Source organism: Apis laboriosa, unplaced genomic scaffold, assembly GCF_014066325.1.
Source record: "Apis laboriosa isolate Shangri-la unplaced genomic scaffold, ASM1406632v1 scaffold34_cov151, whole genome shotgun sequence".
Lineage (NCBI taxonomy): Eukaryota > Metazoa > Arthropoda > Insecta > Hymenoptera > Apidae > Apis > Apis laboriosa.
This window is the reverse complement of record NW_025222928.1, coordinates 7,873,797-7,887,729: the sequence shown is the minus strand read 5'-3', so window position 1 is coordinate 7,887,729 and position 13,933 is coordinate 7,873,797. Positions and strand designations below refer to the sequence as shown.

At 20.6% G+C, this 13,933-nt stretch overlaps 1 protein-coding gene across 1 annotated transcript; it reads left to right on the top strand.

Annotated features, from left to right (window-relative positions):
- The first annotated feature begins 1,555 nt into the window (after positions 1 to 1,555).
- On the top strand, positions 1,556 to 13,491 carry LOC122715315 (protein mini spindles). The gene is made up of 31 exons (XM_043937407.1): positions 1,556 to 1,771; positions 2,582 to 2,649; positions 2,760 to 2,953; positions 3,129 to 3,335; positions 3,425 to 3,544; positions 3,630 to 3,805; positions 3,884 to 4,107; positions 4,198 to 4,392; positions 4,815 to 4,995; positions 5,065 to 5,177; positions 5,280 to 5,490; positions 5,560 to 5,723; positions 5,813 to 5,964; positions 6,099 to 6,317; positions 6,444 to 6,627; positions 6,774 to 6,977; positions 7,041 to 8,045; positions 8,169 to 8,372; positions 8,469 to 8,604; positions 8,670 to 8,863; positions 8,941 to 9,158; positions 9,922 to 10,095; positions 10,330 to 10,501; positions 10,600 to 10,758; positions 10,827 to 11,014; positions 11,155 to 11,317; positions 11,408 to 11,581; positions 11,677 to 11,826; positions 11,945 to 12,119; positions 12,195 to 12,338; positions 13,140 to 13,491. Exons 2-30 carry the CDS (start codon positions 2,593 to 2,595, stop codon positions 12,311 to 12,313), a joined length of 5,832 nt encoding a protein of 1,943 aa, XP_043793342.1. The 5' UTR covers positions 1,556 to 1,771; positions 2,582 to 2,592; the 3' UTR covers positions 12,314 to 12,338; positions 13,140 to 13,491.
- Positions 13,492 to 13,933: the final 442 nt, after the last annotated feature.

Here is a 13,933-nt window from a genome sequence, read left to right as displayed (position 1 = left end):
TATATTTGTATTAGTACTAATTATATAAAAATTAGCAATTATTCTGAAATCGAAAGTAATGTATTAATTTATTTAATGTTATATATATAGTACATGTTTCAACATAAAAGAATGTCATTGTATTTTATAGATTCAAGTAAATTTTTATTATCATATAAGTATTATTATAGATTATAAATATACTATATAATATTTCAAATATGTATAATATTTCAAATAAATTATTGTTACACTTAACATAAATTTTTTTTATTGATAATGTGCTAGAACAATTTATTATTTCATATTTCATATATATTTATAATTCAATAATGTGTTTAATACTTTAATAAATATATTGAATAATATTTATTTCGTTTTTAATTTTTATATAATATTATTAAAATAAAATTTATTATTGCATTTAATTACAATTAAAAAATTAAATATTAAAATAATTATAAGAAAATGTTTAAATATTTATTAATATTATCAATATATTTTAAACATTGTTATATATTATTATTAATTATAAATATGTATCTAATTTAAGCTATTAGAAATATAATTAGATTTAATTTTTATAACAGATATAATATAAACATATATATTTTAAAAGTATATATAAAAGTATATATATTATATTCAATAACGTGTATGAACGCGCATGCGTATATGTGCAATATATATATTATATGTATTTACAATCACTCTATGATATATGAAATTTATATTAATTTAATGATAATATTATTAAAAATAATTATAAAACAATATTATGTTAACAATATTATAAGTTATAAATAATTTATGAAAACATACAAAAATTTGTAATCATATTTAGATATAACAATATATAACACTATATATATATATATATATATATATATATATAAAACTGTATAAATATATTTTAGCTATAGAATTTTTATAAAATCTTTATTTTTAATATGATATATTAACATTTCAAATTAAATTGAATGAATAAAATAATTAATAATTAATTTTTATTTAATGTTTAGGTAAGTATTATTATAATAATTGCATTAAAATACAAGATTTTATAATCTATATGTTTATTTTTATATTGTTAAATGTTTATAAATTGTAAGAATAAAATATAATAATATAATAATATAATAAAAACAATATATAATAAAAAACATTGTAACTATTTTTATATTGAGTGAATTTACAAGTCAATAATGCAAAATAAAATTAAATACATATATATTTTGAAGAATGTATTATTGTATATATAATATACAATTAAAAAAATTTTAATATTATTTAATAAATATTATTATTTATATTATATTTGTAATTATATATTACTAAAATATTTTAATTTTTTTTAATGGAATTAAAAATAAAAGAAAAAAACACTAAATTGTAAATCTCAATATATGATCATTTAGGACTATTTGATAAAAATATGTGAAATTAAAGAATTTTTATATTGCAAAACAAGGTTAAAAGAATGAAGCATAAGATGAAGAACAAAAGAAATTGGCTTTTAGTACCATCTATCGACGAAAGTAGCAAACTGCAACATTGACCGGGTTCAGAAATTCGTAGTTTCGAAAGATATAGTTGTCTTTTTGTTTGCTTTTAGCTTGACGGTTGTAAAGAGAACTTACATTTGAAAATTAAATGTAAACGATTCAACGGCCACTGAAAGGTCATAACAGACCTTACAGTTTGGTTACGTGAATATTTCGAATGAACTGAATCAACATTTTTCTAAGAACGTTCTGTCAAAAGATATTCTCCTATATCTTCGTTTTATAAGGTAGGTCCGAATTTTTAATGACGAATCCTTACGAAGAATACTCTTTGTTGTATATCTCTTATAAAAAACAAAATTTCTTATATTTTGTGATTTATTTTATTAATATAAAATATGATATATAAAGATAAATTAATATTTTCTTCGTTATGTATGAAATATATAAATTATTGAAATTAAAATATATTATTGTGCAATAAATTTATTTACAGCAAACGATATCTTTGAGTTATAATTTTAATTTTTATATATAAAATTTAATTATTTTAAATATTTTACGAAAAATATAATCAATATATAAATAAGATTATAACTTTTAATTTCTCTATTTTATATGTTAATATTAAGACTTGAGTAATTCAATTTATTATTATTATTATAATTATTATTATTATTATTATTTTTCTATTTCGTATTTATAAATAAGAATAAAATATTTACTAAAATATATTTATATATCAACAGAAATTGCTGTAGTTATAAAATGTATTTTATTTTTTAAAAATATTGTCTATTGAAAGTCTATTTCACATATTGATTATGTGTAATATATATTTTATTCTAATTTCTGCAATCATAAGTTAAATAAAATTGAATCTGAATATTCTATATATTCTTTAAAAGTTGTATAAAATTATATTAATTATTATTTATAAAAAAATTATATAATATTCATTGCAAATAATTTTATTATTAATATTTTTGATAAAATATATAATTGTATTTATAAAATATTGAAAATAGATTTAATTAAATTAAAAGATTAGATTAAAAAAAAATAAAATTAAAAAAATGTAGATATTCTCTTTGTAGATTTTAAAATAATGGAACAAGATACAGAATATATTAAACTACCATTAGAGGAAAGATGCGTGCATAAGGTAATGTAATTCTTGATATAATTTAATATTTACTTTAATAAAAATTTTAAAAAAATTTTAATAAAGATTTTTTGATTCATTTTTTTAATATTAATATTATTTACATATAGTTATGGCGAGCACGTTTGCATGGATATAAAGAATGTGTAAATACATTCCAATGTATTGATGATGAAAAGTCTCCAGAGTGGAACAAATTTTTAGGATATATCAAAAAGTTTGTGATAGATAGCAATGCAGCTGCTCAAGAAAAAGGATTAGAAGCAGCATTAGCTTTCATTGAAAATGCTGCAGTAGCAGGAAAGTATGTATTTTTAAATTAAATACATATATACATAAATATATAATTTATTGTTCTATTTATTCTCTATTATTTTATAAAATGTCATATCAGAAAGCTTTTTAATATATTTTTGTGTATATTAAAATATATATATTTTGATACTTTTAATAAAATTATACAAATCGTAATTTTATAGAACTGTGGGGGAAGTTATGAATGGAATAGTTACTAAATGTATTGCTGCTCCTAAAGTCAAAACAAAAGAATTGGCAGTACAAATAACACTGATGTATATAGAAATTGAAAAACATGAAGCTGTACAAGAAGAATTACTAAAAGGAACAGAAGCAAAGAATCCAAAAATTGTAGCTGCATGTATTTCAACTTTAACATTGGCTTTAAGGTAATTTAAATAATATATTTTATTAGTAACATATGAAAAAAATTAGTTCAATATAACTAATAATCCATTTGTTTTTTTTTATTTTTTAGGCAATTTGGACCAAAAGTGATTAATATAAAGCCTTTAATAAAGAAAATACCTGGTTTTCTTGAAGATAGAGATAAAACTGTTAGGGAAGAAGGAAAATTCATGGTTGTTGAAATTTATAGGTATTTTAATTTTATTTATTTTTATTTATTATTATATATTGTATAATATGTGGTAACAAAAATTCATTTATTTTACAATATTTAGATGGATAGGTGCTCCTTTAAAGCAACAATTGAATACATTAAAACCAGTGCAAATTACAGAATTGGAAGCAGAATTTAATAATTTAAAAGAAGAAAAAGTTGTACCTATTCGATTTTTAAAATCGCAAAAACCAAAAGCAATATGTATTACAGATTCAACAAGTGATATCGGTGAAGGTAAATAATCTAAAAATTATAATCTTATATATGTAATTTTAATATTTCTATTTTTAATTGAAAATTTTTATATTTAAGAAGGCAAAGATGATGGTGATGGTGGTTGTGTTCCGGAAATTGATCCTTATGAATTGTTAGAACCTATTGATATACTTTCTAAACTTCCAAAAGATTTTTATGAAAAACTTGAAGCTAAAAAATGGCAAGAACGAAAAGAAGCTTTAGAAGTTTTAGATGCTTTGGTAAAACATCCTAAATTGGAAAATGGTGATTATGGAGATTTAGTAAGAGCTTTGAAAAAAGTATGCATCTATTTTATTACTCTCTACTACTATTATATTATTATTAATATATTAAATATTATTTTGTTTATTTTTAAATATTATAAACAGATTATATCCAAAGATACTAATGTATTAGTAGTTGCATTGGCTGGAAAATGTTTGGCAGGATTAGCAGCTGGTCTTAAGAAACGATTTCAACCTTATGCAATAGCTTGTCTTTCATCAATTTTGGAAAAATTTCGTGAAAAGAAGCAAAATGTTGTACAAGCACTCAGAGAAGCTGCTGATGCTATTTTTCTTAGTGTAAGTATAAATATATCCAAATTTATTCTAATATTCTACAATACATTTTAAATAAAACTAAAATGTCATACAACAAAATATCCATAAATGTTTTTATTAAAGAATTACAATAAAAATATAAAACATAATATAAACATTATAAGTATTATATCATCTAACGTCTGATGCTGATATATCGAATTTTATATAGATTTAATTTTATTACTGTTTTAAAAATTTATTTATAATAGTTTTGTCTAATTCATATGCAATGTATTTTTTATTTGTATAATATGTGTTTTTTATTTGTATAATATATAATGTTTAATTTGTATAATATTTATAATTCAAATGTCTCATATTTATATTCTATATAAGATTGATTAATAATATATATAATATCTTGTAAGATTGATTAATAATATATTTTATATATCTATTAGGTTTCTATTGATGTTATATTAGAAGATACACTTGCGGCATTGGAAAACAAAAATCCTGCGGTAAAAGCCGAAACTGCTATTTATTTAGCAAGATGTTTCTCTCGCACACCACCACCAACTTTAAATAAAAAATTATTAAAAGCTTATACTGCTGTACTCTTAAAAACTTTAAATGAACCAGGTATATTTTGAAATCAATATTTCATTAATGTTTATTTATATTTATAATTTTTAAATTTAATTATTTTAGATCCAACTGTACGAGATAGTTCTGCAGAGGCCCTTGGTACAGCCATGAAATTAATTGGTGAAAAATCTATGATGCCATTTCTTACGGATATAGATAATTTAAAAATGACTAAGGTTAATTTAGAAAATTTATTATAACAAATTTTTCAATTATAGAAAAAATAATTAGATTTTTTATTTAAATTTTATTGCTTTATATTTATGTTCTTTTGTTAGATAAAAGAATGTGCAGAAAAAGCTGTAATACACGTTAAAATTCCTAATACATCAAAAGTGAGCACAGAAAGACCAAATACTGCACCAAATAAAATTGAATCGATAGAAAAAATTAAAGAATCAGAATCAAAAACTACAAAAAAACTTAATAATAATACAATTAAAAAACTTCCTTCTAAAAAACCATCTACTTCGTCTTTAACTAATTTAGGTAAACAAATATGATAAATAAAGTTTACGATTTTAATAAGTATAATTTAATCTTTATTATTTATTTCAGCTATTTCTAAAAAGTCATCTGCTACTAAAATTCAAATAGAAAAAAATTATAGTGCTGAAGAGATAGAAGAACTAGCTCTTCAATTACTACCAGGTGATATTCTTACTGGACTTATTGATAGTAATTGGAAAGCTCGATTAGCTGCAGTTGAACAACTATTAGAGGTACTTGAAATATTTATATAATTTATTTAATAATAGATTTATACTTTTGTAAAAAATATTAATTAACATGAAATGTAATATTGTTTTAGTTTGTAAAACAAATAGATTCAACGGAAATACCTATACAAGTTATTGTACGAACTTTAGCAAAAAAACCAGGTTTTAAAGATACAAATTTTCAAGTTTTAAAATTACGACTAGAAATAGTAAAGTTTTTGGCAGAAAATTTTCCATTTTCAACGTAAGATAATTTGTATATTATTATTATATTTATTAAAATTTATACATTATGTTTTCTTTATTCTATATATTCTATATATTATACTTTATGTATTATATTCTTCCTGCATAGAATATATTTATATTTTTTTATAGTACTATTTGTGAATATTGTATTATGGATATAACTGAAAAATTAGGAGATGCAAAAAACAGTGCAGTTGCTGGTGAAACTCTTTTAACTATAGCAGAAGCAACAAGTTTAGAATATGTAGCACATGAAGTAATAACATTTGCTTTTAATCAAAAGAATCCTAAAGTTCAACAAGAAACATTAGCATTGTTATGTCGAGGTCTCATAGAATTTGGTTGTGTGTAAGTAATAATTTATTTAATATAATATTTTTTTATAAATAATATATTTATTTAACATACACACACACACACACAGAGTAAAATATAGTAATAAAATTTAATGTATATATATGTTGCATGTTTTAGTATCAATGTTAAATCTTTAATGGAAAATATAAAAAAAGCAGTTGCAGCAACAAATCCTGGTGTTCGAACTTCAGCAATTACATTATTAGGTATATTATATTTATTTATGGGCAAACCATTACTCATATTTTTTGAAAATGAAAAACCAGTTTTGCGTCAACAAATTGAACAAGAATGTGAAAAGGTAAATCTATAATAAATTATTATTTGCTCTAATATATAATATATATTATATAATATTATTTTATTTAAATTAATATTATATTTATAATAATAATAATAATATTATATTTTTATATTTTATATTTAATAATGTAAATTATATTTTAGCATAATGGTGAGACACCACCTATACCAATTCGTGGAATAAAGAACAAAAAAGATAAAATAAGCGATGATGATGATGATATAGAAATTGATAAAAAATCTAGTAGTAACAGTGAAATTGATATTAATAATCTTATTCCACGTGTTGATATTAGTAATCAAATTACAGAAGGACTTCTTAATGAATTATCTGATAAAAATTGGAAGGTAGATATTATATTTTATAATGTATAATTATTTTATAATCTAAATAATTTTTATTTAAATTAGATACGAAATGAAGGTTTACAAAAAATAAATACTATTATATCTGAAGCAAAATTTATAAAAAGTTCTATTGGTGATTTACCTCAAGGTTTGGCACTACGTTTAGTTGATAGCAATAGTAAAATAGCTCAATCAACTTTAGGCATATGTCAAGCTTTAGCTGTTGCAATGGGTTCTTCAGCAAAACAACATATTCGAGTTCTTTTCCCTGGCTTTGTACAATGTTTAGGAGATAATAAAAATTGGATTAGAACTGCAGCTATTTCTTGCATAAATACATGGGGAGATCAATGTGGTTACAAAGAATTTTTTGATGGTGAAATGATTGGAGATGCTTTGAAATCTGGATCTCCAATACTTAGAGCTGAAGTTTGGAATTGGTTAGCACAAAAATTACCATTGATTCCTGTAAAACAAATAGCAAAAGAAGAACTTCTTGTATGTCTTCCATATTTGTACAATAATTTAGAGGATCGTAATTCTGATGTGCGGAAAAATGCTCAAGAAGCAGTTTTAGGATTTATGATTCATCTATCTTATGAAGTAATGGCTAGAAATACAGAAAAGCTAAAACCAGGATCACGAACTGTAGTACTTGCTGCATTAGATAAATGTCGACCAAATTTGCCTATCAAACCTTTGCCGAAAAAACAAGCACCAAAAGAAAATAATCAGAAAATTGTTAAAAGTGCTGGAGCTTTGAAAGCTGCAAAAGCAGTAGTAAAACCTAAACAAAATCAATCAAGATCAAAACCTAGTAGTGCTCGTAAAAAAGATGATGATATAGATACTAGTCCTTTATTGGCTATTAATAATTTAAAACATCAAAGATTAATTGATGAACAAAAATTAAAAGTTTTGAAATGGAACTTTACAACACCGAGGGAAGAATTTGTTGAACTTTTAAAAGAACTTATGACTGCTGCAAATGTGAATAAAACTTTATTAGCAAATATGTTTCATTCAGATTTTCGATATCATCTTAAGGCAATTGAGGCATTAACTGAGGTAATTATTTTATTATATTTTATTATATACTTATTATATTAAATCTTTCATTAAATTATTATAAATATAAACTTTCTATTATAATATTTTTTATATTTGTAATAATATTTAATATAATTCTAGGATTTGCCTGATAATAGCAAAGCATTGGTTTCGAATTTAGATCTTATACTTAAATGGTTGACATTGAGATTCTTTGATACTAATCCTTCAGTATTATTAAAAGGTTTAGAATATTTACGAATGGTATTTAATTTATTAATAGAAAACCAATATCATATGTTTGAAAACGAAGCTGCATCATTTATTCCATATCTTATTATTAAAGTAAATTATTTCATATTTTATTATTTCGATAATATTATTATTTTATTATTTGTTTATTAACATATTTATCTCTATATATATATAATATTTATTTAGATTGGTGATCCAAAAGATGCAGTACGTAATGGAGTACGTGCATTATTTAAACAAATAGCATTAGTATATCCAGTAAGCAAATTATTTTCTTATGTAATGGAAGGCTTAAAATCTAAAAATGCTCGACAAAGAACAGGTAAATAATAAATAAAAAAAAATATAAATAATACTAAATAAATACTAAATAAATTATATTTGTAGAATGTTTAGATCAACTTGGTTCTCTTATTGAAAATTATGGATTATCTGTTTGTCAACCATCTACATCTGTAGCACTAAAAGAAATTGCAAAACAAATAGCAGATCGTGATAATTCTGTTAGAAATGCTGCTTTAAATTGTATTGTTCAAGCATATTTTCTTCAAGGAGAACGAATATATAAGCTCATTGGTCAGGTAATCATTTTTTAACTGATATTTATCTTATTGTTGTATATAATTATAATTTTTTATGATTTAATTTTGATTTTTAGATATCTGAAAAAGATCAATCTTTATTAGATGAACGTATTAAAAGAGCTGCTAAAAATTATCCAGCACCTCATAAATCGGCTTCTACCAATAGACTTTCTGCACCTTCAAATGCAACACCTATTCCTTCTAATGAAGACATTAAAGTAGAATTTGAAGAAGAAAACGAAGAAGAAATACTTGAACCTCAGCCTTCTGAACCATCTCAATCAAATGAATTGTAAGTTTAATATATATATATTACATATTTTTGCTTTAAAATTTTTATGAATAGTTATTATAAAATTATATATTTTATATATTACAATTTTTAGATTGTATATATATTATATTATACATTTAATTGTTTTCAATATCATTATTATATTACTAATATTAAATATATCAATTTTAATATATTTTTTATAATTATTTTATTTTTTTTATTCATTTGAATAAATTATTTGAATGAATTTGCTTTTAATAATTTTCCAGGGCAACAGAGATTGTAACAACAGAACATATAACAACAGAATCTTATGAAACTAATGAACCTCTTTCAAACATATCATCAGAAATAAATATTTCATCTCCAAATCATCATGAAGATGATACTAAAACGTTTGTGCTTCTTGTGATTTGTTTTCAATATGCTATGTGGTGGCGGGTGTATTTTGGAAATAACAAAAAAATGCATGTTTAATCTATTATGTTTTTAATTTAGTAGTGTAAATTTTTTTTTTTAATTGATTATTACATATATATATATTTATTTTTTCTTTTTAAATTTAATATTTTATGAAAATAATGATCTCATTAATTTTATAAAAATAATTTCATTTAAATAATAGCATTTGATGTTTTAAATTTTGTAGTTTGAAATTGGTTCAATATTAAGGTGATGAGATAATTTAGTATAGTAATGTTAAATTAAAATTATGTGTAATAAATAATATTATTATTAATAAAATTTTACATAACATTTATATAATTTTCATTTTTAGAAATTCTCCAACATCAACACAACCAAAAGTTTCAGGTCCATTTGGACTTGATATGGATTTTTTACGAAAAATTGAGTTAAATGCACCAGTAAAATATTGTAATCCTGTTCTTCAAGAAATTAATTTAACAGATTTAGATGAAAATCCCAACACAATAAATTTACATAAAGTACCGTAAGTATTTACTTTTTTTTATAATTATTTACATTTTCTACTTTAAAAAAATAAAAAATATAATTCGCAATTATTTTGTATTTTTATATTAAAAATGAAGATTAATTAATTTCATATTATTGTTGAAAACTATAAAAATAAATGATATAATCTAAAAAAATTAATATTATTTTTAAATGATAAATAAAATAAATTATTAGAAATGTTAGATTTTGATATGTTAAATTTTTTCAGAGTAATTCCTCTATCTCCTCCAAAATTGTTAGTATCAAAATCTGCATCAATGGCACAACAGCAATTGAATACTACTAATATAAGTAAAGAAGACAGTCTCGAACGTAAAATTCTTGCAATGGCTAGTTTAGATTTAGCTGTTGCAATACAATCAATGAATAGCATAGATAATGTTCGTATTTAAAATATATATTTTTATATTTATATTTTTTTATATTTTTTATATTTTTATATAAATTATCACATTTATAATCTTTAATTATTTTATAGTTGATAAAATCTCACCAAATTTTGAGTTTGCAATCAAAAGAAGATAAATTTATTGGCTCAATAAATATGCAATTAAAACTTTTACAAACTTATCCTTTACAACAAGGAGGCACAGATATACCTAAAGGTTTTAGAAATACATTTATGGTTTTACTAGCGGTAAGAATTATTTTATATAATAAGTATTAAATAACAAAAGATATAAAATATATTTATTGTGTTTATAGTTTTATGATACTGGAATTTTGGGAAAGAATGTTCCATTAATACATTTAAAAGAACTTGTGGATCAAATGATCAGTTTTTTAGCAGAGAACAAATTAAATCATTTACATCAAGCAGATTCATATCTTCGCATAGTTAATATTATTATTTGTAAAATAATAGATAACTCAAATCATACTACTATTATATGGTAATAATTTAAAAAATTTTGTTTATTAATATTAAAATTGATATATATTTTAACTGATATATATTTAAAAATATATTTTCTTATTCAAATTAATTTAATTAAAAAATTAATTAATTCTTTTTTATTTCTTTAATAATAAGTGTATTAATAAAATTACTTCATGGATGTGCTGAATCAGTTGCTCCATCCAAATATGAAGAATTAGTAATGAAGTGTTTATGGAAAATAGTAAAAACAATTCCTAATTGGGCTGCAGATTTAGATTATGACAGTATTCTTTTAGAAGTACATCGATTCCTTAAGGTAAATATATTTTTTTATGAATAAAATAAACATATTTTATGAATACTATTCATGATAATCGAATTATTTAAAAATATATTTTTTTTACAGGATTATCCAAGTATATGGTGGAAAAAACGAAAATCTGATACTCCATTACGTACAATTAAAACAATTCTTCATAGTATGACTCGCGTAAAAGGCAGTACAATACTTAGTCACTTAACACGAATAAATAATACAAATGAATCAGAATTGCATTCCTATCTTATCAGACTAATTACGGTTAGTTTATTAGATAGATATTGTAAGATTTATAAGATTTAATATCTTATAAAAAGTATAATAAAGTTTAAATTTCTTATAATAATGTTTAATAGACATTTAAACCAGATGAAATTAATAGTAATCCCAAATCGATTGTAAAATCCAGTAGCACTGGAAAAACTCAAGAACATTTATCAAAATTCACACATCAGCAGTTATCTGAAATATTTAAAAAGATTGGATCAAAAGAACATACACAAGAAGTATGTATTATCAATATTTTAGATATTATCCAATAGTTAACATTTTTTTATTTTTAATATTAATATTTATTTATATTATTTATTTATTATTTATATATTTTGATATTATTTTATATAGGGTTTAATGCAGCTTTATGATTTTAAACTTCAATATCCTGAGGCGGATGTACAACCTTTTTTGGTAAAATCGCATCAATTTTTCCAAGATTTTATAGAACAAGGATTAAGAGATATTGATCAAGCACGAAAAAATCAAAATCTTATAACACAAACTAATAATCAATACTCTACAGGTAAATATATACATTTATTATTAAAATTATCATATATTGTTATTATTATATGTATTATGTAATTATGTAATGTAGAAATAGCGGAATCTACTGGTTCTGAAGAAAAAAGCTTAATGGATCCATTACATAGGCTCGAAAAATTTCGAGCATCTGAAGCACAATGTAGAACTACTGGTCAGCCAAATCCAACATGAATTAACTTCATTTAATATTAATTAAGTAAGGATAATAAAATTTATATATAATATAATATAATACATAGTTTATTAAATATTTTATAATTTTTAAATATTTTAATTTTCAAAAAAATAAGATAAAATATTCATAATGTTAAAAAAAGATTTTATATTAAAAAAAATATATATAAAAAATATATAAAATATATATAAAGAAATAATTTTTTATTTTATAATATAATTTTTTTCTTGTTGAGTTAAAAAGTTTAGTATACTTAAAATATATCACTAAAAGTAATATGATGAAATTATAATAATAAATATATAATTAAATATGAAGCAAAGCATATTTAAAAATATATATAGATATATATATATAATATATATAGATATATATATATAATATATATGTATATATATATATATACATAATATACATATATATATATATATACACATACACACACATAATCTATAAATATGAATAAATATGAATATGAATAATAGAAAATATTTTTAAAAATAAAATAAATCTTTTAATTTCTTTATTGATGTTAATAATCAATTATTTATCAAGTAATTTTTTTATAATAAACTTTTAAATTTATATCTTTTAACTTATATCTTTATACATTCTGTATGTTGCATATAATAAATATATTTATAAATTATTAAATTACGCATCGTAAAATAAAATTCAAATTAAAACGATTATATATATTTTCAGATTTACATTTTTTTTTTCTATATTTTTATATTTCTATTATTTTTTTATTTTATATAAAAAATATTGATAAATATATGTATATTTATTATTTATGAACAAATAAATTATATTTTACAGGATTGCAGTGCTTAAATAACTGGATTAAGAAACAATAATACATAGAATACAATAATAAGTAAATAGTACATAGATCATGAAGAATAATCATTGTACCTAATGTACGTAATGTTACACTATCAGTGCAACATTATCTGTAGCATTTCTTGATTTTCTGAATAGATATACACATATATGTTATAATGCTAATTGCAAGAATTTTATGCGTTAAACTATTAAAATAATTGCGAACATGTTATAATACTCGTATTTCTCAATATTTGAAAATGACAATTATTTTACAGCTGATTTATATATTTCGTTACTTCTTTTAAAATAAATCTACTCATCAATATATATCGTTAATTCTATATTTATATATAAAAGAAATATTACATGTTTGACATTAATTAAAATTTAATTATACATAAAAATCATGTTTTTCGATATTTATAATCCTAATATATAAATGTGGATTTAATACATTAATTTTTCATAATATACATAAAATAATATAGTATTAGCAAAATAATAATAATAATAATAATAACAAAAATAATAGTAGCAACAGTAATAATAATAACAATAGAACAACAACAAGAATAATAATAGTAATTTAACATAAATGTCTTAAAAAATTTCTTGAAAAATTTATGTAATGTAAGTAGATTGTATATATATTCTAACATAAAATATTCAATAAAATAGCTTATAACAATATTACTTATTATTTTTACACTATATTTATACATTGTTGTTTAATGTTTGATATATTGTATCATTTAATCTTACAGTAATTTTATTCACATTATTAA